The sequence below is a fragment of the Penicillium lagena genome, assembly GCF_028827675.1.
Source record: "Penicillium lagena strain IBT 129212 chromosome Unknown utg000006l_segment0_segment0, whole genome shotgun sequence".
NCBI lineage: Eukaryota > Fungi > Ascomycota > Eurotiomycetes > Eurotiales > Aspergillaceae > Penicillium > Penicillium lagena.
In genome coordinates, this window is record NW_026623227.1 from 3,045,459 (window position 1) to 3,073,436 (window position 27,978).

Below are 27,978 nucleotides of genomic sequence, written 5' to 3' on the forward strand. Positions count from 1 at the left end.
TTTGCCTCAGATTGGCGGCGGCACTGGTACCTGCAGGCCAGTAGAATTGGAGAGGGGGAGGTGGTGCCCCTAAGGTGGTAGTGACTCTCTGTGTGTTTGATTATTGTTCGGTGGTGATGACATCTTATGGTATGAAGATGAGGGTGAGAGAGGATCCGCCAGTCAACCATGGATGCCAGAACAGCAACGCGATTACCAAAAGGAAACCGAAAGAATAATAGTTCGGCAGTTCCCATCCAACAGTCGGTGTAATAATAAGACTCATAAGATCGCCGGGCAGGGGGCGAGACTGTGTTGTTGTTCAGGAGGGGGAGAAAAGTGCCAAAGGGGGCTAGTTTGGTGGGTTTAGTTAGTTCCATCCTTAGTTCTCCTGAACGCTCATGGGAATGCTTTTCCTCGACTGAACTTCCTGTCGACTATTTATCTGCCTCGACGCCCTGCTCTCCTCGACCCTGACCTGGCGATGAAGATTGTGCTGCCATTCTTCCCTGTCCACTGCTCAAATTGATCTACCCTCCCGAGACGCCGTGATGGACGACGCCGAGCCCGCGTCGCCCGGTGCTTCCCACACCCACAAACCCACCGACTCCATGGTCACCGTCTCGCTGTCCGATATCCAGTCCAACTCCGAACATACCCCGCCAGACTGGCGCTCCCTGGATATTCCCCCGACCTCCGCCGAAGAAGATTCTCCCCTCGAGTCCGAGGCCAACAGCACTGAGGACGAGGAGCTTGCTCCCACCTTACTCACAAACGCCGTGTACACCCCACCACCCATTGAGAAAGAAGAGGAAGGAGATATTCCAGACTCGGATTCGGACTTGGATGATTTGGATTGGGAGCATCTGGATAGAACCGAGGAACAAGAACCTCGGGGAGAAGGGTCAGACGATGTGCGTGATATATCCCCCCAACTTCCCTCAATAACGGCAGCATGGCTAATCTGCCGCTCTAGTCGACGGCCCTGCTCCTGGCTCGCCTCGAGCAAGAAAACAATGCCCTGGCGACTAACCCGAAATCTGGGTTGGCCAATAACCCCAATGTCTCTCAACACCAGAGACAGTCCCGCTCCCAGTCCTTGCACCAGATCAAACGCCTGATCAATGAGCCAACCCGGTCGGAGCTGCGCTACTCCCAGCTTTCTCCTCCACCCATGACGGAGCTGGAGTTCTGGGCCGCCCTGGTGGCGGATTACCCGCAGACCGCGCAGCGTCTCCCGACCCTGACATCGAACAAAATTCAGGGGGTGTGCCCCCGCCGCTGCGAGGCGTCGTGTGGCCGAGTCTGGCCGGTGCCCGTGATGCCACGCTCCTGGAGGAATTCCACCGTTTGACCGGCGAAAGCAGCCCGTACAATGACTTAATCGGCAAAGACATTGGCCGTAGCTTTCCCAATGTCGAGATGTTTCGAGATCCTGAAGGCGAGGGACAGCAGATGCTAGCCCGTGTACTGCAATGCTTCAGCCTCTACGACACCAAAATCGGTTACTGCCAGGGCCTCGGATTTGTCGTGGGTCCGTTGCTTATGCACATGACAGATGCCGAAGCCTTCTGCGTTCTTGTTCGGTATGATAGCCTGCTTCCCCCCGAAGATTTCATTCTCTAACCCATGTGTAGGCTCATGGACCACTACAATCTCCGCACATGCTACCTGCCCGATCTCTCCGGGCTTCATCTCCATGTCTATCAGTTCCAGAATCTCCTGGCACGGCACCGACCCGCCCTCTTCGAGCACTTGGAAGCGCTGAACGTGGAGCCGGCTTACGTCTCACAGTGGTTCCTGTCGTTCTTTGCAGTGGTCTGTCCACTGCCCATGCTCCTGCGGATCTACGATGTCATCTTCCTCGAGGGTGCCATCGAAACGTTGATGCGTGTCGCGCTCTCCCTCATGCAGCGCAATGAGAAGAAGATCCTGGCATGCACCGAATTCGAAGATGTGATGCAGCTGCTGCTCTCGCGCAGCTTGTGGGACATCTACGCGTTCAACGCCGATGATCTCGTCAACGACTTTGTGTCGCTGACACCCCTGGTCACCAAGGAGAGTTTACAGACCCTCGAAGCCAGCTACAACCTGTCCCAGGGCGTGCCGTCAGGCATTACCTTCCCCACCATGCAGGCCGCAGCCACCCGCTTCCTCGGCCGTCTATGGGCGAGCTCCTCCGTCTCTCACAACTCCCTCAAAGCTCTCACTCCAAACCCAACCCCTTCCCGCCCCCCGAGCACCATCCGGCGCTCCACCTCCAAACAGAGCATTACCTCGACTCTGAACTCCGTTGAAAGTGCCTCTGTTGCCAGCACGGCCCCGACCGAGGCCTCGTCGACCGCAACGATTGACGGCCAAAAATCACGCGTCAAATCGAACATGTCCTACAACAAAGATCGCGATCTCCACTCTCAGATCGAAGACCTGCTCATGGCCCTTAGCGAGCTGCAGCGCCAGCACGCAGACCTCACTCGTGAAATACAGCTAGAGCGCGAGGAGCGCGAGGAAGACCAGCTGGTGGCGAAGGCAATGTTGAACCACCTCCAAGAGATGGACTCGGACGCACAGCCAACGGATCTCATCACCAAAGCGCAGGCCCGGTTTGCCTCGTCCGAGATAGAACCCAAGCGCGAAGAAATCTTGCAGACGAAGCACCAACTCTACGACGATGTGGCGCACTGGAAGGAAATGCACCGGATCGAGGCCAGTCGGCGTGGGGACTTGACAAGACGGATGGATGAGTTTGAGCAAGAGAATGCGTCTATGAAGGAACAGCTCCGCGAAGCTCGCAGCCGGATCCAAGACGGATACCGTGATCGACAGCGCCTGGAGCGCACGAATCAGGAGCTGCGCGCTCTCAAGAGCCCCGCGGCCTCGGAGGCGTCCACTCCGGCCGAGGCTGTGTACTCCTCCGCCTCAGAGATTAGCAGCGAGGCGACCTCCCCTGGCCTGCGCGAGCTGACGCTGGTGCGCACCAATTCGGTGAAGAGCCCGACCTTCAACAAGCGGACTAGCAGTCTGGGACTGCAGACTATACTCTCCACCACTAATAACCAGCCCGGAACCGACGAGACACTGCTGCTGGAGCTAGTCAACGCGAAGACGGCCGAGGCAGTCGCGCAGCAGGAGCTAGAGGAGGTCAAGGGCAAGCTGGAGGCACTGCGCAAATTGATCGGCTCGTCTACTCCCACACCCGGCAAGGAGAACCGCAGTTCCTTCCTCGGGGGGCGATCTTTGACGGCGCAGAGCAGCACCCAGAAGACCCCGACCGAACCAGCTAAGCCTGCCGCCACTCCGGGCGGATTTTTCAGTGGCTGGGGACGTCGTGCCGCGACGACGCCGGCAGCCGGCGCTGAAACTCCTTCTTGATGACCTGATCTCAGTTGGCTGTATTCTTTGGTTTTCTTTCTTCTCATTGTAACGTTTTGGCGAGCGATGTTTTGGTGTTTCTGCTATCTGTCTGAAGTCTGTTCCATTCCTTCTTCTCTTAGTACATAGATGATATCCCTCTCGTTGCATACTTGTCCATAGTACCTACTATTTGAATCCATGATTGTCCATATCTCCATATTACATGGTCCTCTTAGATATAAATCCCCTATACTCATTGGCCCTTGGCGACTCCACTGCTGCGAAAGTTCCTCTGTTCGGGGCCAACCTTGAGTCTTTATACCCAAAAGAATGCTCTACTGATGTCTATAGTAAAGCGCACCTCTCAATCAACATAATTTCTTCAACTAGCCACACCTCCAATGATCACCTTGATCACACTTTCTTTGCCCTGTCGCACCAGCTCAAATGCTTCTTCGGCCTGCTCGAACGTGTACCTGTTCGTGATGAGCCGTTTCACGTCGATCTTGCCGCTGGCAATCAGATCAACGGCAGTCGGGTAACAGCCCGTTGTGTAGCGAATAGAGCCGCGGATGGTCAGGTCGCGAATGCACGCCGTGGTAATGGGGAAGTTGACGTTCGGTTTGTTATTCAGTATATGAATAGGTGACGCAAGGGTTGTTGAAACTCACCTCTTTGCCCATCCCGGCCTGCACATACATGCCTCCCTTCTTGGTGAGATGCACTCCGGTCTGGATACATGCCTGTGCACCTGTCGCCTCCAGCACAACATCAGGCCCCTCGCCAAGGTCGAACTGTTCCTTCATCATCCTCGCCACCTCCTCGCTCCATGCATTGTCATCCATATCCTCGGGCCTAACCGGCGGCACAAAAACACCGTCCGCTCCAAATGATCGCGCAAACTCAGCCCGCGACTGACTGATATCTACCCCGATGACCTTTTTCGCGGCGTACGGCTTGCTCACAGCCTGGCAGAGCAGCCCGATAGGTCCACACCCGAAGACGACGACTGTCTGATTCGGCTTCACTTTGCCAACCTTGGTAATCTGGACAGCCACCGCAACCGGCTCAACGAGCGCCCCTTCTTCGAGATCCATGTGCGCCGGCAGCGGGTAGCAGAAGTCCGCCTGCGTGCTATAGTACTTGGACAGTGTTCCGTCGTGCGGCGGAGTCGCTGCGAAGACCGTGTCCGGGCAGAGATTGTATGAGCCGCTGCGGCAGTAGTTGCAGCTAGAGCTGGTCAGTGATCTTTTATCATGTAAGGGTATTGGCTGTTGAACGTACTGTCTGCATGGCACGCCGGGCTCAACGGCCACCCGATCACCAACTTTGACTTTCTTCACAGCTGAACCAACCTCCACAACTGTCCCAGAACTCTCATGGCCGAGTACGATAGGTGACCGGAGAATGAAATCTGCAGAAATGCGATTTGAGTCGCCTATCCAGAACTCATACACCTATCACTTACCTCCGATCTGTCCTCGCTGCCAGTAGTGTACGTCACTGCCACAAATACCTGTCTGCGCAACATGAATGCGCACATCCCATGGATCTTTCAGCGGGGGCACGCTACGGTCTTCGAAGACGACGTCCTGGACGGCGCGGAGGACGAAAGAGCGATTTGTTTCCTGGCTAGCCGTTAATAAAGACCGGACAAATAGGACTTTGGTCTCCTACACTCATGTTGTTTAAATATATATATGATAGTGAAAATGGCAGTGGATGAAGTTAGCTATTTAATATTTTGGCTTGTCATTATTGTGTCGTCGTCTTTCTTCCCCGCACGACGCTGACTACAGGATGGTTCGAAATCAGTTTCACCAATGTATTCTCTTTACTGTGGTTCTTTCCCGAACCTTATCTCGAAGCACGCTACTTTGTATCCGGCTTAGCTTTGTTTCGTGGATCGAATCGTATCGAAAACTGGCATCACTTGAGTTTGGGGATGTGAATCCCATTCCATTCTGCTTACCGAATATTGTCGGCTTTAAGCTGAGGCTGATTCCCGGGGATGTCGGGGTTCGGAGATAACGCAGCCTTGGGGCTTCATGAGGTAAAGAGTAAAGCTTAGGACAGTCTTTCCCCCCGGTTCAACAGTGGATCAAAAACCAACATGTCGCAGCTACAGTTCATCGAAATACCCCATCCCGCGGACCTCCAGTCGCAACGTCGCGCTGTTTATTCCCATGCAGCCCGCGTGACCCACTCCCGGCGTCGAGCTCGCAGCGGGGAGAAGAAGAAAAAGGAAGATGGGGGATCAACTGTTTCATCAGTCGGGCCCATCAGCCTGTTATCCGCAGCCCGGCGAGATCCTTTTGCCAGCTTTGTGGCTCCTTTCCAACCAGTGGAAGACTTCCTGCTCGATCATTGTAGGTGTCGCCTCCGCGATGCTTCCACCGATCATCACTAAGCTGGTTGACCCTAGACGTGCGGGCGGTGGTTCCTCGTCTGCGCTGCATGGAAAACCCCATCGACTATAGCGAGCGAATGACCACCGCGTGGGTTCCGCTGGCCCTGGGGAATGCCAGCCTTCTCAATGGCTTGTTTCTCGCCGCGTGTCGCGATATATCCGAAAGCTACGGTCTGGCAGAGCAGCAGCAGCGGTTCCTTAATCTAGCCATGCAGTATAAGCTGGGTTGCGTGCGGGCTCTGCAAGAGAAAATCTCCCGCCAGATGCCGCCGTTCAGCGACTCCACCGTGGCCACGGTGGTCATGCTCGCCTTTGATGAGGTAGGAGAATGATTCAGCAGATGTAACTCGAGGCTGACAATCGACAGTTGTTTCTTCATGACGCGAGGATGTCCCGACAGCACATTGGAGGCGCGGTCAAAATGGTCTCGCTCAATGGTGGGCCTCAAAATCTGGGCTTGAATGGGTTCCTTGAGCATCTTCTCTCGAATCTACTACAGAAGATGGTGGGAAAAGCCCGCAATCCTCGAACCTGGGATCACTTGGTAAACGCTTTCTGGGTCAATGAGAGCTTGGTCAACCTAGATATTGATTGAAGAGAACAAGCGGATTTACATTGTCTCTGGTGCATTTCTAGCTCAATTGTGTATGGATTATGGTGATTAGTTTGATCAGAACTGTATATATGCATTTTCTTCTGACCAGATGTTGAAGAGGCTTTGGCTCAAAATTGGCCTTTTTAGGAAAAGAATAGGCCTATTCAAGATGCAATTCACATCTCTTTTTCTTGAAAAATAGTTTCGTTTAATCTGTGCAGCCAGATGATGATTAATGCCCACGAAGGGTTCTATAGACTGCATCTTTGTGCATTTTTGTGGCGTCAAATGAATGGCACTAGCCAGCAGCCAAGGACAACTACCGTTAGTTAAATGTGTTGGTATGTAATCATGGTGGATCCATGGACAAAAGTTTGTACAGCAACTAAACTGCTTTTGATTTTGAGGTTTTTGGTATCGTGCATTGATTTCGCTTACTATGCAATTTGTACGATTGTCAGACACCTTCTATCTTATGATTCTAACCACATTTCAACATTATCATTTGGATAATCAGTGGCCGATCAATTCTCCAGTTAATTTGACAAAATGCTTTATTTCCTAGGTTCCAATAAAGACCCCAACCCATGTACTCTTTCCTATTTAGGAAAGAGTATAGAATATAGGAAAGAGTACATGGGTTGGGATCTCGTCGCCTTTGGTCATTTTTGCTGATCTGATAGAGGCCTAGAACAACACTCAGGGTTATTTAAGGCCTCTCTCTCCGCCAGACAGGACTATTGTTCCATCAACCTTCACAGTCTCCAATTCTCAGCCTCCAATCCTCTTTTTCCCAAAGACAACATCATGTCTACGCCATCGATGACCGTCCCTCAGGGCTCTTGGGTCTTGGTGACCGGTGCAACCGGCTTCTTGGCCTCACATATTGTCAAGGAGTTCCTGGAACGCGGCTACAAAGTGCGAGGGACCGTGAGGGATTTGGTCCGGGCAGCGTGGCTCAACAACCTCTTTAAGTCCTATGCTGAGCGCAACGAGTTTGAGCTTTGTCTCGTCCCGGATCTTGCAGTTGACCATGCATTTGACGACGCCGTGAAGGGGATGTCAGCCATTGCCCATGTGGCCACCATCACCAGCTTCGACCCAGACCCCCACAACGTGATCCCTCCCGCTGTCAAGGGCGTCCGGTCAATTATGGAGGCCGCACTAACCGAACCAATGGTGAAAGAGTTAGTTTTTACCAGCTCGTTTCTTGCCACTGCCATGGCCGTTCCAGGCATCAACACCCATGTTGATGACAATACGTGGAACGACACCGCTTCGCAGCTCGCTTGGGCGCCTCCACCCTATGAGCCCAAGCGAGCTGGGCCTGTGTACTCGGCCAGCAAGGTGGCCTCGGAGAAGGCTGTGTGGGAGTTTGTGAAGGAGAAAAACCCCCATTTCACCGTGAATGTCATCTCCCCCGCCATGATCCTGGGAGAGCCCCTAAACTCTACCCATGTTGAGACCGACTATGCGTGGATGAAAAAGCTGTACTACGGCGATACCATGCGCTTGGCCTTCATTCCCGGATGTAAGTTGTCCTCTTTTCTCCTCCTGACGATGGCCTGACGGACGACAATAGTAATTACCGTCAACGTGAGAGATGCCGCCGTGCTGCATGTGGCCGCCGTTCTGGACTCTGAGGTCAAGAACGCGCGTCTCCAAGCATGGGGTCCCTATTGTAACTGGAATGATATTCTCGCCATCATGCGTCGCCTGTATCCGGACCATGAATTCGTCCCGGATCTTGCCAATATGGCTCGGCTTGACTTATCCACGGACCTCAGCAAACCGTTGGCGCTTCTGGAGAAGTGGACGAACCAGAAGGGCTGGAGCTCACTGGAAGAAATCACGGCCGAAGCGCTTGGACCAGTTGTGGCTTCGAAACAGCTTAGACAGCCAGAGTGAAACGGTAGTCCTTGACGTGGTCTAATCTGATGCTGTCAAATCGTCACAATTACGAATATCGCATGTCATTCTCGTCAGATTGTGGTGGGCAAATTGTATCGAAGCTATATTTCCAGTCATTATGTATAACACGTGGACTATTGATATCGATTGGATCAATCTTGAGAGAAAGTAAAGCATCTGGTTCATTGTCATCTCGCCGTACTGCTATACTTTGTAAGAAAGAAAGAGTGTTGTATTGTAAGCTTCTTTACTTCTTTTGGGAACGACTATCTACGTGTACAAAGTTCAATATATCAGAGTTCAATTAAATTGGCCAAGTTAGCATCAGCACGAAAAGTCTCCTAACAGTGATAATGTCCATGTTGAAAATGTGTTCCTGATTTTCACAGCACGCATCACAGTCCTAACAGCGGACACGAGCCTCGATGAGAGCCTGACATGATGTGTCATCATATGTATATGTTGCAGGATGTGAAAACTGCGGACCTGCAGCATAATCTTCAGAGCGTCGATATTGCTTGAATATGGAGAATCCACATGGCTAGCTTACATACGTACCTGATTGTTGTTTATCCAATTATTTTATATTCTCCTTATTCTTCTTCCGTTTTATGATCTGTGTAGTTATCTCCGGCGGCCTTCCGGCGACTCGCACAAGAACAGTTAAAGATCAGCCACCCGAACCTTGGATTTTTCACCGCGGCTGACACGTGCCTAAGCGATTCACCTCATGCGTCTTTCACTATCACTGATTGGCCCGATTGTTGATGACGGAGTATAAATCATCACCGACACGGAATTTATTAGTTATGTGTTATTTGTTACATATTACGATTGCCCGTTCCCACATTGGAGGATTCAGGGTTCTCACAGGATCATGAAGCACTCCATTTATCTCGCTATACTGGCCCTTGCCGGCGGCGTGCTGGCCTATGATTATCCGCCCATTCCCAAGGACCTCACCACCCCGTCTCAGCAACGCTTGGCTATCCACGGCCCCAATGGTGAGCAACATCTTGTCGATCTGAAAATAACTTGGTCCTGACCTCTCCTTAGCGGTGTCGGTCGCCTGGAACACATATGCTCCGTTGAATCACACCTGTGTGAGCTATGGCACCTCTGAAAACGACTTGTCTAAAGTGCAATGCTCTTCGTCTGCCTCCACCACCTATCCGACCTCACGCACTTGGTCCAACGTGGTGGCTCTGACAGGCCTTACCCCGGCGACGACGTACTACTACAAGATTGTGTCTACCAACTCAAGCGTTGGCCACTTTCTCAGTCCTCGGACTCCCGGTGATCGGACGCCATTCAACGTGAGCGTCGTTATTGACCTGGGCGTCCAGGGTGCGGATGGGTACACTGTAAAGAAGAGGGACTCTCCTATTACCGTCTCTCCCTCTCTGAACCACACCACCATTCAGCGCTTGGCAAAAACGGCCAACAATTATGAATTTGTGATTCATCCCGGGGATTTTGGTTATGCCGACGATTGGTATCTCAAACCCCAGAATCTGCTTGATGAGAAAGATGCGTATCAAGCTATCCTGGAACAGTTTTATGCCGAGCAGCTTGCTCCCATTTCCGGCCGTAAGCTCTACATGGCTAGCCCCGGTAACCACGAAGCCGACTGCGAGGAGATTGACTATACTACGGGTCTTTGCCCCGAAGGCCAGCGTAACTTCACCGACTTCATGCATCGCTTCCACGACACCATGCCTACTGCGTTCGGGTCCTCTTCATCCAGCACCAAGGCTCAAACCCTCGCTCAGAAAGCGCAGTCCCTCGCCAATCCGCCTTTCTGGTACTCTTTCGAATATGGCATGGCCCACATCGTCATGATCGACACCGAAACAGATTTTCCGTCGGCACCGGATGGCCAAGATGGCTCAGCTGGTCTTGATGGTGGACCTTTTGGTGCTCCGCACCAGCAGCTCGACTTTCTGGCTGCCGACCTGGCCAGCGTCGACAGGTCTGTGACGCCGTGGCTCATTGTCGCAGGACACCGACCATGGTATTCAACTGGCTCAGACAACAGCTGCGGGCCCTGTCAAGATGCGTTTGAATCGCTGTTCTATAAATACGGCGTGGATGTGGGCGTTTTCGGCCATGTGCACAACTCTCAGCGCTTTTACCCGGTCAACAACAGCATTGCGGATCCCCACAACATGACCAATCCCTCGGCACCCATGTACATTGTTGCTGGAGGTGCGGGCAACATTGAGGGGTTGGATTCACCAGGCAGTGAGCCCTCCTACACGGCCTTTGCCTACGGGGATGATTACAGCTACGCCACATTGAACTTCCTGGACCAAAAACATTTACAGGTTACCTTCATCCGGTCCTCTACGGGAGATATCTTGGATTCGAGTGTGTTGTACAAGAATCACTCGACCGCGTTCGTCGTGCAGTGAGTTACCAATGAGTCTCGCTGGTTTGTAAATAGTCATTTGAGAGATCCACACTCGGAGCGCGAAATGCAGAGTTGCAATGATACATTCCGTGAGCCTTGAGACTAGTGTACATTTACCTTTTCGACAATGATCACTTGATAAAGCGACAAAATTGCGAAGGGGTTGATGGACCTTTGTCAGTGCCCAGTGGTGCTATATTCAGTAAACAGGATAATGAGATGGTAGGCAAAGGCGAGCATGCAGGATAGCCAATTGGACGAATATTTGGTATAGTTGTAAGAAGGATTTCAACACTCCTGAGAATGAGCCATCTACGAATTATACGTATACTTGTCTACGCTTAACGGAGCCCTCTGTTCCGATCTGCGTATACATCATGTGCCACATGGTCCGCTGTGGAGCCCGGAACACCCCATCGGACTTGGTGCGAGTGCGGGGGAGAAGTGAGAAAGGGACAGAGTCAAAAGACAAAAACAACAACTTTCTACACGCCGATCTACTCTCACCAAGATGGTCCTCGCCCAGCCTCAGAACCAGCATGTCATGAAGGCGTTCGACCTTACCGGCAAGGTTGCCGCTGTGACCGGTATGCCAGAATCCCGTGAGCCTCGAAGTCGGACTGACAGTCATCATCAGGAGGTGCCCGTGGAATCGGCCTCGAGGTGTCCAGAGCACTAGCCGAAGCAGGTGCCCATGTAAGTCACATAGCATTGTAAAAAAGTGTGACACGCGGGACTAACAAGATGCAGGTGGCCTTGATCTACAACTCGTCCAAGACCGCCGAGGCGACCGCAGCCGAGATCGCATCTGCGAACAATGTTCGCACGGCTGCGTACCAGGCAAATGTAGGAGTTCAGTCCGAAATCGAAGCGGTCGTGCAGCAGATCTCCAAGGACTTCGGAAAGATTGATATCATTGTCGTTAACTCCGGAATCACTTCGAATGTTGCGGCCGAAGACTACACAACGGAGCAGTGGAGTGATATCATGAAGGTCAATCTCGATGGAGCCTTCTACACTGCCCAAGCCGCGGCGCGCATTTTTAAGACGCAGGGGTATGGAAATGTTATTTTCACAGCTTCTGTCAGCGCGACGCTGGTGAATGTCCCTCAGAAGCAGGCTGCGGTAAGTCGAATTATACTCATTGCTGGGGTATTCGCTAACTATGAATAGTACAACGCTTCCAAAGCAGGTGTTGTCCAACTGGCAAAGTGCCTGTCAGTGGAATGGGTTGATTTTTGCCGCGTCAATTGCATCTCTCCCGGATTCATCGCAACTGAGATTCTGGATATCCACCCCCAAGAGTGGCGGGAGAAGTGGTTCAGCATGATTCCCGCAAAGAGAATGGCTGAGTGCTATGAGCTGAAGGGCGTGAGTTTTGCGTTTGAAATCATTCCAGGAAGCATTCACTAAGAAAAGAACAGGCGTATGTCTTCTGTGCATCCGATGCATCCAGCTATATGACCGGTGCCAACATCGTTATTGACGGTGGATATACGCTTCCTTAAACATAAGCAAGCTCTGATATTGGTTTATAGGCATTATAGACTTGATTACCAATGATCATAATTGTGTCTATATCGCTCATTGTACCCTAGGAAACCGATTCATAAAGTCTATAATTGCAGATTATTGCCTGTGCAAATTGTCAGTGATACTGCCTTCGCAAGATATAAGGGATATATAAAACAAGAGTCTGTCAACTTTCTGTTGTCATTAAATTTAGGTGAGATATATTATACGAAAGCCAAATGGTATATGTATTCATAGTCGAGTCGACATCAATCCTCTAAAAATAAAGATGCATTCTTCATCCGCGAAAAAGAGTACACCAGCAGAATCGGCGACACTGAAAGCGTCTTACTTACTCGCTCACGTCTTTCGTTGCCTTTTGTTGTCTCCGACGGAGTAACCGAGCGATATCAGTCCAGAAACCCACAGAGCTGTCCACCAAACAGGCCTCGTAAGCATCAATAAGTGGGCGATCCCAAACTAGGTTGAGCTCTTCAGGTTTCACGATTTTGGTCCGGTGCGTCAATTTCCACCCTAAGTACAGGATAGGGGCGACAATTTGCATGGTATAATTTTGAAAAAAGCCCGTGACACTCCAAGGGTCGAAGGCTGAGTACCCATAGAATAGTAAGATGATGACCATGGCAACGAGGCCAATCCATGCACAATAAGGTTGAAAATATCCGCAATACGGAAAGGTCGCTCGATCAACGCCCTGGCTCTTGCAGGCTTTATGAAATCTGATGTAAGTGATGCACATCACAAGATAGTCGATAAGGGCGCCGGCAGTGGTTAGGTCGATAAGCCATGTTAGGACCAGCGAGGAGCTATTTGACACCTGCAGGAGCGAAAGGAAGGGGAAACACATGACAACGGCAAAAGCATAGATAGGAATGCCCCTTGCCGTCTTGGTCAGGATTTTGGGGGCGCGTCCATCTAGTGCTAGACCATAGAGAGAGCGTGTGGCGCAGTATGTCAAAGCATTGCCCGCAGAGAAGACTGAAGTCACAAGAAGAGCATTGACAATGTGAGGAAGAACATCGATCTGCATGTTAGACATAGCGATAAGGTAAGGAGAAGCACCGCCTCCTTTCTTGCTGCTTTTCCCAGCCAGAATCGCTTGAAGAGTGGGGTCGTTCCAAGGCACAACGATCCCGATGCAGAGAGCGCTGAGCATGAAGAAGAGTGCAAAACGCCAGTAAATAGTTTTGAATGCAGCCTTGATATAAATGCTAGGACGCTTGGCTTCTGCAGCCGCCATGGATATATACTCAGGCCCGACGATTATGAAAGCCGCAGACCATACAGTAGCCAGAAAGCCTTCAAACCGACCGAGGCTACCAGAAGCCCGATCTTCTGCGAAAGGACCTGGATTATTCCAGTACCGGAATCCGTATGCATCGTGTTGTGGGTTACCACCGACCATGGTAACAAATGTGAAAAAGAACGTGACAAAGATCAGGAGGACCTTCCCCGATGAAAGCCAGAACTCGGCTTCCCCATACGCAGATACGGCAAGAAGGTTGAGAAGCCTGTTCTAGGTTATGAGCTTCTTTTCTTCAAGAATCGCAAGTTTCGACGGTTCAAGGGGAAATTGAGAGAATGGACAATATCCTCAGTAGATCAGAGATGAAGAGAGGGGGGAATTCGTACCCATAAAGGACGATGCAAGCTATACAAACTGCAGCGACGGGAATATCGTCTCTCCAATAGCTCAGGATGAGATTGATAGCGGTTATTTCGAAGGGGATCATGAGCGCTTCATAGATGAAAAAGTTCCACCCAACCATAAAGCCGAGTGCGTCGTCGACCCATTTTCCAGCCAGGCGAATGAACCCTCCGGGCATAGGATGAAGAACAATCATTTCAGCTATGCAATTATTCACGCAGCCGAGCACAAGGCAGTACGCAACATAGGAGATGAATAAACTGGCGGGTCCACCAGCAGCGAGTCCATTTCCTATGGTGATAAACAACCCTGTGCCAATCGACCCGCCAATGGCTATGAGTTGAATGTGCCTATTTTCGAGTCGCCTATGTAGACCATTAACTGTTTGGATTTGGCCTTGAGAGATAGGCGCATCGGGCACATCTTTGACATCGTGGGTGTCATCAAACTTGCTTTCCATCTGGGAGAAGCTCTGAGTGGCTTTTGCTGCGTGGGCGAGTGCCGCGTGGGGAGAAATAGAAGAGAGTCGATAATGCAGGCAAGGACGATTGCTTTGTGGAGGGCCGCACGAGGGTAACAGATGTTGCATACGATATCGCCAATGGACCAGGGTGCATACGGGCTGACTGGGAAGAATCTGATGCTCAAAAAAAGAAATGCTTATAGGGGAAAAAAGGGGCCGGGGATAAATGCACTTAAGGCCCGCTTTTTATATATTTTGCGTCCAGCCAAGTCCATTATTTTTACTGGCGAATTACAGTGTTCCTTTTTGGGAAGCGCGTCTCTAGATCTTGGAGGTGGAGGTGCCACTACCGTTAGAACACGCCAGAGTTTCTGTAAGTAGTCGAAGTCTTGGCTGAAATCCAAAAGGGGCTCAATTTCGCCGCTGAAATAAGAAGAAATGCGGTAGGTGGCTATATCTTGGCCGAATCTCCGGTTACTAGCCGAGCTTCGCTCGACTGTTGGGTCCAATCCCGTAAATCCCTCCGACGGAAAGGATTGTCCTTTCCCGCCTGGGAGAAAACAGGATGAAATTGCCCCTCGATCCTTGGTTTTACAGTAAGGATCCATCACTACTATTTGCTAATAACTACACAATCTGGAGCTGATTCACCGACAAAACCTCCAATGTTTACTAACGATGTATAGAATTTAATCACTATACCGCTACAGGACCCGTTCTCACTAGGAATAATGGCCCAGACTCGGGGGCAGGTCCTCGACATGCGTGCCCCACGCGCTCTCGCTCGAGCCTAATTCAAGTTCAAGGACGCCGCCATCAAGGAAGAAATCATGGCTGATCCAGTTTTTAGTCCAGGGCTTGCCGTCCCTCTTAGCACTCTGAATGTAGATGTTCTTGTAGCTGGGGTCGAAGTTGATGTTGCGGATCGTCGCCACATTGCCGGTCACAGTGTGACGGATGCTAATCTCCTTGAAATAGGGTGGTGTAATGAGGTATACGTCCTGTCCAGGCACAGGCCAGAGACCCATCATGCTCAGCACGATAAACGACCCCATGGCCCCGCTGTCATCGTTGCCTGCAATACCGGCCACGGTGGTGTTGAACTGCGAGGGAATGTAGTAATGGCTGCGCTCCGCAGAAAGGGCGGGGCGTCCGGAGTAGTGGAACTGGAAGACGGTCAAGAATGACTGCTCGTCGCCTACATAGAGCAGTCCGGACTCATGGAAGTAGGTCAACCGGTTTGTGAAGGACTTGGCGCCGCCAAGGGCCGTGATAAGCGATCCCATGTCATGGGGCGCGTAACTAGCGGGAGACAGGTCAATGGATTTGTTGCAAAATGGGGGATGGGGAAGCCATAAACATACAAGGTGTAGAGGAAGGCGCTGCCCTCATAAGTCTCATGTCCATCGGGATTCAGGTAGCACGAGTCAAAATCGAGCAACGGACTGCAGAAGATCGGATCCTGGTAGCCCCATGTACCGTTCGTATACTTAGGCTGCAAGAATCCGGTGAAGCCGGTATTGGTTCCGTTGATGCTGGAAGTCTGGGCCGCGTTGAACATATGGGCCCAATTGCCAGAGCGAATCGTATACTTTTCGTAGTCAGCATGGTGGCCGAGGCCCTTGGCCATCTCAGAGATGCAAAAGTCGTTGTAGGCGTATTCCACGGTGCGAGAGATACTGCGAGTGTGCGTACCCACGCCGTAAGGGTCATAGTCGTCGGTGGGAATGTAACCCAGGTTCTTCCAGCTGTGAAGACCACCGCGTCCCTCAACGTTCCAGTTCGCAGGCTCCACCTCGGCATCTTTGACCACGGCCTCGTAGGCAGTGTCCCAGTCAATATCCTGGACCTTTTTCAGATAAGCCTCTGCCAAAAGGACATCAGCATTTGATCCGCCTTGAGTGAAGCCCTTGCAAAGAGACATGCGGCAGTCGGGAAGGTAGCCCTCATGTCGGTAGGTATCAACCAGACTGCGCATCATTCGGGATTGCGAGATAGGGTCCAGCAGAGTAAGGAGTGGATGGATACTGCGGAAAGAGTCCCAGATGCTGAAAGTGCTCGTGTTAGCTTCATACATTAGGTTATTGTGGACATAGCTCACCAATAGTAGCTGTCATAGTACGGCTCGGTACTCTGCCACAGAGGATTCTCGCCCGTATAATCCTGCGGGCTGATCATAGCCCGGTATGCCCCACTCCAGAAAACGGTCTGAAGCTCAGAGGACACTCCTTCCGCATCCACAGTCATGACATTCAGCTTCTCCCGCCAAGCAGCTTCGGCAGCCGATAGTGTGCCTTCAAAGTCAAAGTTCGGTTGCTCCTTTTCGGCATTGGCACAAGCCTGATCAACACTCATGAAACTCACGCCGACGCGAGCCAGAATGGTGTTATCCTTAGGGCTGTTAAACTGGACGAATGTACCAGCGGAGAGAGTGGCCGGTGTGTTCGTTCCGTCTGGAGTAAGCGACACTGACTTTTGGGAGACATTTGCTCGGTTCTGCACCCAGACACCCGAATTGCGAACATCAGCTCCTTTGAAGTCCGCGCAGAAGTGCATGTCGTAAGAGCCGATACCAAAGCTTGGGCTAAATGTGCCATTGCCCGTGAGCCGTCCCGTCGATGGGTCGACCAGGGCAGTTCCGTTCTGGCGTGACTGCGGCAAATCCATCAGGTCTACCAGAATCACGGGGCTGAGCGATTCAGACGACGTGCCATCGAAAGTGAATCGATATAGAGCCGATCGGTTGGTCGTGGTCATCTCGGCTTTAATCCCATTCTCCAAAAGAATGCTGAAATATCCTGGATGTGCCTGGGCCCCGTCTGATGAGTTCGACCAAGCCGTCGCTCTGTCGTTCATCTGCCACTTGCATTGGTTGATGTCGTCATTGGGGCAGCTCGCCTGAGGGAAAATTGGGAAGTTGCCCAGCGATGGCGACTGGTTGCACGAGTCAGAAAGTTGAAGGGGTCACAATCGAACAACTGGAAAACCTACACCTCCCGTGCCCGAGTCATGTGTGTGTGAGAATCCATAGACGAGTTGGTCGTCCCAGGCAAATCCGGCTTGATTCTCACCAATGGTATCAGCCACAGCCTTGGCCATGCCTAATTCTAGTCAGTCCTAGCAATTTTTTCAGCATTTTCTTGGGCTACGAACCAAAAGGCAGATTCGCTCCGGCAAAAACATGGCCTGTCTCGATTGTTCAAGATTAGTTTGAGACCGACGCAGCTTTCTCCTCATTGAATCGCACCTCCATTGGCCGTCCCAATAAAGGGATCAACATAGTCCAGAATGTCAGAACCCTTCGCAGACACCCCCGGCACGTTCAGAGCGACTGAGGCATACAGGGTCGCTGCAATTGCGCCCAGAGGCGTTGATTGGGGCTGGAACAACGATCGCATGATGAGCTCAGACACTGGACAGGACGGTGTCAGAGTGAGCCTCGCAGCTTCCGTATTCGCGAACAAGCACAATCCGTGCTCCAGAATGGGGCTCGAGCTTTATTTAACTATTTAACTAATAAGTCGCGAAAAGTCGCGGGGCAGCATTCCACCGACGATCGACAGGGAAACACCCCAATTGACCGGCCCTGGACACACAACACCAGCGGACTTTTTCATCATGTCGCATTGGTGGCCGTGAGGCTACGATGCGGCACAATAACTTTAGCGTCGCCCTGTCCCCCTCAACCAGCGGTAGGTACCGCTGCTTGCCCCCACATGGCGCACAGCCGTGGAGCAAGCAAAGGCCACACGATGTGCAACGAAGATGCCCAAACAGGATTCCTAGCAGGGGTCGGAGTAAAGCGACCACCGGGAATTTTCCCGAGGTGCCTGATTGCGCCGATCTTTATATAGTTATGGCGAATCAACAACTGCTCGGTCGCGGGGAAATCTAGCAGGTGGAGCTGTCTCCGCATCAATCATGTAACCCTCTGTCAGTGTAGCAGTTGATTTAATTTACCCAGTTGATTTTATTTACCCGGAGGCAGACCGGCGCAAATAATTGAAAATAGGGCCAATAATCGTACGGTTTGAAATTGGTCCTTTAGGGTTGTTGCGGTAGCTAGCCAACCGGACCTCACAGGTTGCGCCCGGAAAAGCTTGGCTGAGCCAAAAGACACGGGCAGATGCGTGAGCGTTCCCGGCATCAATGTGCTGTCGGAATTTTCATCTATTTTGCCGTTTGAAACACCCGTCCCCTGAGATGAGATCAAGGGCAATGCTGTCCCAGGGTTTGCCTCTCCTGCCCACTAACGGTCTTGGGATACTTACTGTGCGAGAAGGCCGATGAACTAAAGAAGCTAAGCTCTTTGGAGTGCACTGCTGCGCCGAGATGCGTAATTACTCGTTTGAGTATGCTCGATCCGCAGCCTGGAGAAAACCTCCTCGCGGAGGGCCGCCGTCTCAGGAAACAATGTACGATATGATTCGATTTCTTTCATCATCGAGCTCCGTTGACGCACAGATTGCCGTTTTAGATCGTCCAAGCACCTGAAAAGAACACTCCGATCGAGGTATGATATATGTGGCTCTGTGCCCGAGACAGATACCTCGCGGTATCATAGTCTCGCCTTTGTTGTTAATTTCTAACATTATTTGTGCCCAGACGATGGGAAGACCGAAGCATTTTAGAGGCTGTTGTGCATGATCGACACCGATCCGCGATGAAGGCATTCTGCCGGGCGGTCAGCTCCCGAGCTGGTTCTCATCCCCCACATCCAATTTCGTTCCTTCTTGCTCGGTCTACATACCGCCATCTCTATTTGGTTCGCGAATATAGTGTGCAACTCTGTGATACTGACAGTGTGCAAAATGAAACACTCGTGATATGCTTACAGCGTTTGGGTGCGTTGCCATTAACGACGTAGGCCGGAGGTCGACTCCGGTGACCTCAACACTTCACCCGCCGGACAGAAAACCAGCACGATGCCTGGGGTACCATCCAACAAGGCTTGCGAGCGATGTAAAAAGAGACATCTGAAGGTGGGTACATCGATAACAAGTTTTTATCTCCTTAATTAATTCCGCCACCAGTGCGATGAGACTCGTCCTAGCTGCCAGCGGTGCATCGCTGCCGGCGTGGACTGCCCAGGATATATCCAGATGCGCAAATTCATCGACCAAGGGGCATCAGTGAGACGCCGCTATGCCCCATACCAGGAATCACACCCCAAAAATGTCAGCGTATCCACGCCAAGTATTGTAAGTAAAGAAGGATCAAATAGGTTCTGATCTTCCCTGGCGCCTGTGGATCAGACTAATCAAACTCAGCATTCGGAGATGAATGAACAACGGAATACGCAGTCACAGGAAATGCCAAAGGACAGCTTGACCTTGCATTCGCAGATAGAAGAGACGAAACCGGACCCACAAGCTAATCTTATGGACAAGGACATGTCTGGTCCCGCAATAACACCAGGCGCCGTTCAGTCACTGTACTCCAGTGTTCCGACTTTTGGAGGCGAAGGCAGTGGATCGACAGGAAGCACTATCTATAGCTTGGCCTCGCCAAACACATCTACGGGTGCCTTGACAAGTCATGAACATTCCCCTCCGAATCGTCTTGATTTCACAAAACTGGTTAGTTCAGAGAGCCTGTCGCAGCGGAGTGAGAAAGAAGAGTTCCAAGACATCTTCTCGGAGCTCATGACTGGCACTGAGCATGAGACTGCCTTCCTTATTCGACATTATTCTGACGTGCTAGGTCCTTGGTAATTGATCTTGTCTCCCTTTCCGAGAGAATAGCTAACTTTTCAAATAGGCTGGACCTCTCGGACAGTGGGAAGTTCTTTGCTGTGTACGTGCCGATCCGGGCTATCAACAACCAATCTCTCAAATATGCAATTGCAGCTTTGGCAGCCAAGCACTTAGGACAGGTTAAAGGCGCCAAATCGCCTGCGGGTAGTGGCATGTTCGCAAGTCTTGCCATCATGCAGACCTATCCGAATTCGGCCCAGGTGGACTGGTTTCTCAAAGCCGCAAACTACTTTTATCTGGCAGTTTCTGAGCTAAATACCGCCACTTCCGACGGCTATACATCTGTATCTAGCTCGGCTGTGTTGGGGTCACCTGTTGAGATGCTTGGTCGATGGCTGAACTCTGACTCTACACAATCCGGATTAGATCCGGCGAGCAGTGCTCCATTTACCGCCACGCTTTTACGAAAGACGGAAGAAATGCTTGCGGTCGTTGTGCTCCTGACGTTCTATCGACTCATGGATACCAGTGGAGACGAATGGCACGAGTGAGCATCCCTGTATGAGTTTTTGGTTATTCCTCTATTGACATAATTAGACAATTGTCAGGTATCAAGTCTCTATTTGACTCTCTTACCCGTGTGCATATGACCCCGTCAGCTATGTTTTGCCATGGTATTCGCGCAGCGTTTTGGAATTTTGCTCGTCAGGACTATATTGGTTCTTACTTTACGCGCTCCCCAACACACCTTGATCCAGACAATTTGTTTCTCTGGCGCACAGCAGGAATATCGATTGGCGCCGAGGATGGCAAGTTCCACATCAATACGTCTGCAATTTACGCCTTGTCTCAAGAGGACCAAGCAGCCAATGGCTTGATTTGGCTGATCAACAAAGTGATCAATTTTCTGGCAAGGTCGAAACAGTCACAACTGGCGCAATGGGCCGGGTCTCCGCACCCCGAATCTCCCAATACGCAAGCCGCCGATGTTGACACTTGGCTTAAGCTCTGTTTTGATTTGCAGACATGGTTTGAAGGTGTACCGGAGACTTTTCGTCCATGCATTCGCATTGAACACCCCAAAGATCATTCAAAACCGTCTGAAAAGAGTCTCCCATTTCCAGAGGTGTTTCATAGTCTGACTACTTGTGCTGCCGCTACGCAGCATTACCATTTCGGGAGGATGGCGTTGCTGCTCAATCGACCGCCCGATGTTGTCAGTGCTCCCAGTACAGCGTTCGATCGATTACAAGGCTACCGTGAAGTGACGAAAGAAGTAGAATATCGCTGCCGGGAAATCTGCGGCATTGCTTTAGGACGACCACAGGGCGGCGTACGCATTTACATGGTTGTGCTCTTGTACGCTGTTGGGCAGTGCTTGGAGAATGCAGAAGAGCACGACATTATTGTTGATCTCTTGCACAGAGTCGAGGCTGACCTGGGTTGGGTTACTGAATATTTGGTTCAGAAGCTACAGGCTTGTTGGAGCCGATGATCTTGCCGCGGAGTTCCTTGGGTTGACACGAATAATGTTTTCCGTTTCCTAAACAGCATTCTGTATACATTCATTTGGCGCCATAATAGATTTAAGACACAATTAGATGGGTGATGCCTGTCAGTTTTCAGAAATTTCATCGCGATCAATGGTATCAAATTCTCCTTGTCTATTCTTCGGATGTTCTACTCCCTGTATTTCCCAAGGCCCGGCAGGTCCTCTTTACACTGGGCGTCGATGCCTTGACAGTAATAATGTCTGTTGTTAAATGAATAACTTCCAAATCAGATGACTCAACCGCCACCCTTTAACTATAAGTTAGCTATATCATTCCATATTATTAATATGGAGTTACTTTGGTGAAATAATCGGCATGTTATGTCTACTGTTCCAACTACGTAGAGTGGCTGAGGCAAATCTAGATGTTAAGGCGCTTAAGGATTCTACATAGTGTGTCCTCAGAATTGATAATTCTTGTGTTGGAGAGAATATAGAGAATTTATTTCTTGGAGAGACAAGCTTCGAACATTCGCATTTTAATGCGTTCAAGTCCGTCGGCACTTTCTGGGGTAAGTCCGGGGCATCTACCCCGCGTGCCCCCCACCGAGTTTCCCATCGTAGGTCTGTGATAGTCAACTTGCCCCACATTTGATGCTTAATAAATTAGGGAATTTTCCTCACAATACTGTACAGAATGAATGGTCAGAATCCTCTTCAATGAACCCGACAGCCTGGTTCTATGCTCAATGCCCAATGCCGATTTATCCGTTAGCTACACTGTCATCAAAAAATCGAGCAATGGAATATGAGTCCTGTGGCTCAAACTCCAATAGTTATTGAAGTCAGACATTACTAATAGAGAAGTAATAAAAGTTACAGTATAACTACCCACAGTATTACTGTATTGGGACTGTGGTTCAACTATGGTCAGTTCAGTCCAGTAGAGCGGCGTTCGCTATGAGGTCGGTTGCGAAAAGGAGTGCTAACTACCGATATGGATGGATCATGCCTGTAGCGTCAGATTAAATTAATATTACTAGGTGATCTGTTCTATTCAACGCAATAGATGCAACCCGGATCAATCGGATGCCGTCATTGGTGAGGGGTAAATCGCGGTGCCGCTTAGGGTCGGGGTTTTCCCAGAGACGGCGTTCCTACAAATTGTGTGGACCGCTGTAGGCACGGTTTCAAGCTATTATTAACACTTCTGGCCCCTCGTGAGACATGCCGTCCCTTGATCTCGTGAATTCAACTGACATATCTCGGCATTTTCGACCATAAAAAACTGCCGGTCAGCTTCTACATCGTCACTCTGCTGTGATATAAATAATAGCGCAAAGGAAGGGTGACAATTGTGACGAGGTAATCCGACTATATCATACAAGATAGCTGGCCAGGGTTTCTCCTCAGCCTGTCATATTAGTAACCATTGTCTTTTTGAAATCGTCAATATTTTCATAGCAAAATGGGATCTATCGGGCCTACATATGAAATCCCTCCCTACGAGCGGCCACCTCCAACCAAGGAGGATCTTGACTGGGCACCCCTGGTCACGATTGATGTTTCCAACTTTGACGAGCCTGGTGAGAAGCAGCGCCTGGCCGCCCAGCTTGAAGATACTATTCGCAATGTAGGATTCTGGATTGTGACCGGACATGGTATTCCTGATGAGGAAGTCAAGCGAATGCTAGCCATTGGAAACGCATTTTTCAAGCTTCCCATGGAGGAGAAAGTCAAAGTTCCCATTGATCTTGGTAATGACCTGAACTGGGGATACCGTGAGCCGACTCGGGCACTGGGAGACAGCGGATGGAAAGAGTCTGTGGAGACCGTATGTATCACACATCACGGAAGGAGAACACATTGGATTGGTCCTCGGAGCTGATAAATTTCACAGTATGAGCTTCACAAAGATATTCCAGCGCTCAAAGATGTGAAAGATGCCGAACTGATCAAGGCGTACAAGAGCGAATGGGCCCCGTTTATGAAAAAGATGTATGAGCGGATTGCACGTCCGCTTTACATACTTATTGCCATCCTCCTGGAGCTTCCAGAAGACTACTTTACTTCACGCATTGAATGGCAAAAGCGCTCGGAATGTTGGCTTCGTTTCATGCTTCATCCTCCTCGCCCGGATGATTACTATGAGGCCTCGCGCAAGTTTGGGATCAGCGGACATAGTGACCAATCCAGCATAACAATGCTGTGGCCGCAGAATGTAGCAGCACTGCAAATGCTCACGCAGGAAGGGGAGTGGAAGTGGGTGAAACCAGTCCCTGGTGGTGTCACTATCAACGCTGGTGAGCTCATGTCGCATGTCACCAAGGTACGTTGACCGGTATCTATGTCTAGTCTATTCTTTTTCTTTTGCCGTCTGCCTTCCCTTTCTTCCGTCATTAATAGCATACTCCTACAGGGCTACGTCAAGGCCACCGTTCACCGCGTCTACACTCCGCCAAAAGACCAGAGAGACTGTGATCGTCTGGGTCTAATTTATTTCTCCCTTTTCAATGATGACACGAAAATTCTTCCAGCTCCGAGCCCCAAGCTCCTGCGGCTTGGTCTTATTACAGAAGAAGAGATGGAGCGAGGCAAGAATCCTCCACCGGAAACGCCGACTAGCGTCGAATACACTCGGTCTCGCATGCGCAGCCGGCATCACATTACCGAGTTCAAGCAGCGAGATAGTAACCACAGTTATGTCTATAAAGGGCTGGAGGCAAAGAGTAACTACGACTGAGCTTATCAATTTCTGCGTGTCATTTTATAGTTGGATACAACTACTTTTCATGTAGTGTTAAATTGATTTTATGAGGTGTGATCATCCCCTTCCAATACCTGTAAATCATACGGTATGGCAAACTGAATTGAATGTAATTATTTCCCACGCCGTCTATGGACTCTCATGTGGTCTTCTATATTTGGCATTTGTCAAAGAAGCGCTGCCTTCACGTTATAGACACTTGCCTTCTTAACGTTGGCAATTTTGCGTCGGCAACAACCGTAAGGTTGTGAGCAATGGGAAGTAACACCTTACTTACCCCTCAGGGGGCCAGATATGTCAGGCCAAAACAATCCCATTATTCAGCTCTATCCTCTCTCTTCCTTCCTGAATAATCATGGTATGCGGGGGCAGTCCCGATAAGGTCAAGGGGGAGCTAGTACGGGGCCCCGCAACCAGTCGTTGATTTCCCAGGGAGCTTTCTACCCCGGACCCGGCATATCCGCAGGAACACACTTGCCGATATGTTCGCTCATTGCAGCTGGGGTCTATGCCATCCTGACCCTGTAGGCGATGTTTCTTCATACACCCCTGTTTGCTGGGTATCTTCAATCTAACCAGACTCTCAGCACAATTTTATATAAATGACCCTAGTATCTTCGTCCACGATGGCCATGGATGCAGAGAAACAGACAGACGCAGTTGTCGACAAACCATCTTCCGAAGAGGATGTGACGACCACTGAACACGTCAATGATGTGCTCACTCGCACTGACACCTACCTTGATGATCAGCACGTCAAGCTGGGATGGAGGACTTGGCTCGTGGTGTTCATGATAATATTAGGGCATGTGCTCAGCTCCGATCGCAATTTAGCCATATCCTAATCTGTAAATCGACAGCAATTTGACCCAAGTCTTTGTCGTGACCGCTGCTGGACAAGTTATTGCTTTCATCATCCGCGATCTGGGAAACCCGTGAGTGTTTTCGAGCCTATCTGTTTTGTCTGAGAGAGAAGGAAGTCTGCAATGGCTCCCCAGCTCTAGCGTCCTAGATTTGCAACTTTTATTTACTAACATTGAGTTATTCACTAGAGGTCTGGCTGGCTGGATCATCCAGGTAAACTCATCGAAGTTAAAACTATTTAATAATTGCTCGCTGACTTGTCTTCCAAGGGTCCTCTTGTTATGCAAAGTGCCTTGTCACCCATTGTTGGCCGGCTCTCGGACGTTTTTGACCGAAAATGGGTCCTCTCGATACCCTATATCTTCTCATTTGTTGGAGCTTGCATCTCTGCAAGAGCAACTGATATGAACACATTGATCGGAGGGGGAATCCTCATTGGGATCTGCCTAGCGACTCTTCCACTTCTGCTTGCAATCCCGTCCGAAATTCTCCCCATGAAGTATCGTCCTATTTCTGGCGGAATCGCATTTTTCGGAGGTGCCTGTGGTGGACTGTGAGTAAATCTTTGTGCCAGCCTTTGAAAATATAGTCCTCCAGCCACCCCTCCCCCCATTAGCTTTCCTCTAGATACAACTCTTTGGAGATCAAAAGCTAATTATAAGGCTTCTAGTATCGGAATCCTTGGTGCCGGTGCCGTCACGAATCAGAGCGTCCATGGTTGGCGTAATATTTTCTGGCTGCAAGCCGCCCTTCATGGAATCACCTTTATCGGTCTGGTTCTCTTTTATAATCCCATCCGTCGCTCTGATTATCCTAAGATGAGCTTCAAGGGGTATATATGGAGCCTGGATCCCATTGGCTCTGCTCTCTTCGTCTCGGGAACAACACTCATATTGCTCGGCTTGGATTGGACCAGTGGTTCATATCCTTGGAAGAGCTCGCACGTGCTCGCACCGCTTTGTTTGGGAATTATTTTAATTATAATATTTGGTTTCTATGGTATGTTATATGAGGACTCTATGAAAAATCACAAATCGAAGTCTTTCTTACTGATAAATGTACTTAGAATGGAAATGCAGGGTCGATGGACTAGTAGCTCATGCTTTCTTCAAACGTGGACGCAATTTTGCGTTGGGATTATTTGGTTTTGCTGTTGAAGGGTGAGACTATTTATATCTTGCTCCTTCCCATCGGTTGGTCGGCTGCTAATGCTTTTAACAGATGGATGTTCTACAGCGCCGTGAATAGCGTCACTCCTCAACTAGTCCTCAATCTTGGTTGGGAGACTACAGCTTGGGATAATGCAACCCGGCAAATGACTTACCAAATCCCTGCCATTATCGGCTCTTGGATTATATCGTAGGTCCTCTCATGTTCTTCCGACTGTATCATTAACTAATAGCTTCCGCATCAGGGCCTATGCGACGAAATACAAGGAACTCAAATACCCTCTCGTCATTTGTTTCACTTTGTTCCTAATCTCCAGCATATTCTATGCCACCGTCAGCCCAACAGAAAATCATGCGCAAATGGGTATAAATGTCCTCACTGGTTTCGGACAGGCCGGACCACTTACTCTCATCACCCCCATCATCCAATACTCATCCCCCCACGCCTTGCTAGCCACTGCGAGTGGTCTTGCAGCGGTTGTCCGCGCTGTCGGTGGGGCTTTTGGCTCCGCGGTTCTTGATGCAATCGCCAATGGCCACTTGAGTTCTACCCTCGATCCTTCGGTCAGTAGGGCAGCTACCATGGCCGGTCTTCCTGCTAGCAGTGTACCGGCACTTCTGGCGGCATTTGCTGCTGGAACAGGGTTTGACAGCGTTCCCGGGATAAACTCAACAATTCTGGAGGCAGCCAGTGATGCCAGTCATTGGGAATATGCACATGCATATCGACTGGCCTGGTCAAGTGTCATTCCTTTCGTAGCGCTGGCGATCATCGGAATTTTATGCCTCACGGATGTGAAGGAGATGATGACCGAGCATGTTGAGGCCTCTGTTGAGCCAGGTGCTGCACAACAGGTAGCGAACCATGAAGCGAGCCATGAAGCGAGCCATGAAGCGAACCATAAGGCTTGAAAAGAGCCTAGGTAGCTTTTGGAATCCTACTTGGTGTACACGAGTGATAGCAATGTTGATGGCAACAAGCCTGTTATTGATTTTCTTTGGTTACTTCAAGAATGAAGAAGTTGTAGGGATTCGCTCCTCTCTTGTATTCATCATCGTTAGGTTGAAACGAACATTCCTACAATATATAGCTAGTCAGAGCTTTTTCCCCGTCATTTTCAGGTGATGGGAACTCACGGCTCATACTCAAACTGAAATATTCCACTAGGTTTAGTAGCCCCCTCTTGGATCGTCAACTGGATGTTTTGGTAAGTTCCAGTTGTCTTGGGCAAGCTCGCTTTTGCATTCATATCATTCATCGTTTCCGGACCGAGAAGCTGACATGTCCAATCACTCCATTGGCATGCTTGATTCATCGCCGTCGGTAGTAAACTCTGCATTCTGGTATACCATGAACACGCGGCGACCAAAGATGATATTTTGCTCCCCTCGCGATCCTGAGGAAAGATGAACTAAAAAACGCGCAGTTCCCCATAACTGCAGTGCCTACAAGCAGCAGCGCTGCCCTGAAAAGCACATTGAGCAACTAGTATATCTTCGCAGGCCATTACGGGGTACCAGGGGGCAATAATTGTGTACCTAGGCCAATCTCCACCATCCTTTCCGAGACACAACTTGGCTAGAGCTCTTCAATAGAATATGGAGCCTCGATGCCAATTCGCTAGTTCAGCTAACTTTATGAAACTTACCTGCTTAATAGCTAACCGTGGAGAAATTCGTAACT

General features: G+C 50.3%; 11 protein-coding genes across 11 annotated transcripts; 8 read left to right on the forward strand and 3 right to left on the reverse strand.

Moving 5' to 3' along the window:
• Window positions 1-530: 530 nt before the first annotated feature.
• On the forward strand, window positions 531-3,351 carry N7510_009381 (putative GTPase activating protein (Evi5); the record flags this gene model as incomplete). Its single annotated transcript, XM_056981306.1, has 4 exons — window positions 531-893; window positions 956-1,211; window positions 1,244-1,565; window positions 1,617-3,351. 4 exons carry the CDS (start codon window positions 531-533, stop codon window positions 3,349-3,351), a joined length of 2,676 nt encoding a protein of 891 aa, XP_056831515.1.
• Window positions 3,352-3,715: 364 nt separating this feature from the next.
• N7510_009382 (NAD(P)-dependent alcohol dehydrogenase) lies at window positions 3,716-5,016 on the reverse strand (the record flags this gene model as incomplete). Its single annotated transcript, XM_056981307.1, has 5 exons — window positions 3,716-3,845; window positions 4,033-4,563; window positions 4,618-4,747; window positions 4,802-4,961; window positions 5,011-5,016. The coding sequence occupies 5 exons, from the start codon at window positions 5,014-5,016 to the stop codon at window positions 3,716-3,718; spliced, it is 957 nt and encodes a 318-aa protein (XP_056831516.1).
• Window positions 5,017-5,446: 430 nt separating this feature from the next.
• Window positions 5,447-6,338, forward strand: N7510_009383 (uncharacterized protein; the record flags this gene model as incomplete). The annotated part of the gene is made up of 3 exons (XM_056981308.1): window positions 5,447-5,702; window positions 5,759-6,063; window positions 6,111-6,338. The coding sequence occupies 3 exons, from the start codon at window positions 5,447-5,449 to the stop codon at window positions 6,336-6,338; spliced, it is 789 nt and encodes a 262-aa protein (XP_056831517.1).
• An 807-nt stretch (window positions 6,339-7,145) lies between these two features.
• Window positions 7,146-8,246, forward strand: N7510_009384 (uncharacterized protein; the record flags this gene model as incomplete). The annotated part of the gene is made up of 2 exons (XM_056981309.1): window positions 7,146-7,869; window positions 7,921-8,246. The coding sequence occupies 2 exons, from the start codon at window positions 7,146-7,148 to the stop codon at window positions 8,244-8,246; spliced, it is 1,050 nt and encodes a 349-aa protein (XP_056831518.1).
• Window positions 8,247-9,126: 880 nt separating this feature from the next.
• Window positions 9,127-10,663, forward strand: N7510_009385 (purple acid phosphatase family protein; the record flags this gene model as incomplete). Its single annotated transcript, XM_056981310.1, has 2 exons — window positions 9,127-9,253; window positions 9,306-10,663. The coding sequence occupies 2 exons, from the start codon at window positions 9,127-9,129 to the stop codon at window positions 10,661-10,663; spliced, it is 1,485 nt and encodes a 494-aa protein (XP_056831519.1).
• Window positions 10,664-11,173: 510 nt separating this feature from the next.
• On the forward strand, window positions 11,174-12,170 carry N7510_009386 (SDR family oxidoreductase; the record flags this gene model as incomplete). Its single annotated transcript, XM_056981311.1, has 5 exons — window positions 11,174-11,249; window positions 11,300-11,358; window positions 11,413-11,787; window positions 11,836-12,033; window positions 12,087-12,170. The coding sequence occupies 5 exons, from the start codon at window positions 11,174-11,176 to the stop codon at window positions 12,168-12,170; spliced, it is 792 nt and encodes a 263-aa protein (XP_056831520.1).
• A 356-nt stretch (window positions 12,171-12,526) lies between these two features.
• On the reverse strand, window positions 12,527-14,303 carry N7510_009387 (uncharacterized protein; the record flags this gene model as incomplete). The annotated part of the gene is made up of 2 exons (XM_056981312.1): window positions 12,527-13,706; window positions 13,828-14,303. The coding sequence occupies 2 exons, from the start codon at window positions 14,301-14,303 to the stop codon at window positions 12,527-12,529; spliced, it is 1,656 nt and encodes a 551-aa protein (XP_056831521.1).
• Window positions 14,304-15,028: 725 nt separating this feature from the next.
• N7510_009388 (glycoside hydrolase family 92 protein) lies at window positions 15,029-17,704 on the reverse strand (the record flags this gene model as incomplete). The annotated part of the gene is made up of 6 exons (XM_056981313.1): window positions 15,029-15,608; window positions 15,671-16,354; window positions 16,408-17,240; window positions 17,298-17,407; window positions 17,460-17,492; window positions 17,554-17,704. The coding sequence occupies 6 exons, from the start codon at window positions 17,702-17,704 to the stop codon at window positions 15,029-15,031; spliced, it is 2,391 nt and encodes a 796-aa protein (XP_056831522.1).
• A 1,527-nt stretch (window positions 17,705-19,231) lies between these two features.
• Window positions 19,232-21,497, forward strand: N7510_009389 (Zn(II)2Cys6 transcription factor domain-containing protein; the record flags this gene model as incomplete). Its single annotated transcript, XM_056981314.1, has 5 exons — window positions 19,232-19,288; window positions 19,340-19,507; window positions 19,577-20,016; window positions 20,067-20,549; window positions 20,600-21,497. 5 exons carry the CDS (start codon window positions 19,232-19,234, stop codon window positions 21,495-21,497), a joined length of 2,046 nt encoding a protein of 681 aa, XP_056831523.1.
• A 1,465-nt stretch (window positions 21,498-22,962) lies between these two features.
• On the forward strand, window positions 22,963-24,237 carry N7510_009390 (gibberellin 2-oxidase; the record flags this gene model as incomplete). The annotated part of the gene is made up of 3 exons (XM_056981315.1): window positions 22,963-23,328; window positions 23,395-23,823; window positions 23,914-24,237. The coding sequence occupies 3 exons, from the start codon at window positions 22,963-22,965 to the stop codon at window positions 24,235-24,237; spliced, it is 1,119 nt and encodes a 372-aa protein (XP_056831524.1).
• Window positions 24,238-24,863: 626 nt separating this feature from the next.
• N7510_009391 (trichothecene efflux pump) lies at window positions 24,864-27,206 on the forward strand (the record flags this gene model as incomplete). The annotated part of the gene is made up of 8 exons (XM_056981316.1): window positions 24,864-25,048; window positions 25,122-25,196; window positions 25,314-25,338; window positions 25,395-25,678; window positions 25,796-26,124; window positions 26,192-26,285; window positions 26,347-26,484; window positions 26,540-27,206. The coding sequence occupies 8 exons, from the start codon at window positions 24,864-24,866 to the stop codon at window positions 27,204-27,206; spliced, it is 1,797 nt and encodes a 598-aa protein (XP_056831525.1).
• Between the last annotated feature and the right edge of the window lie 772 nt (window positions 27,207-27,978).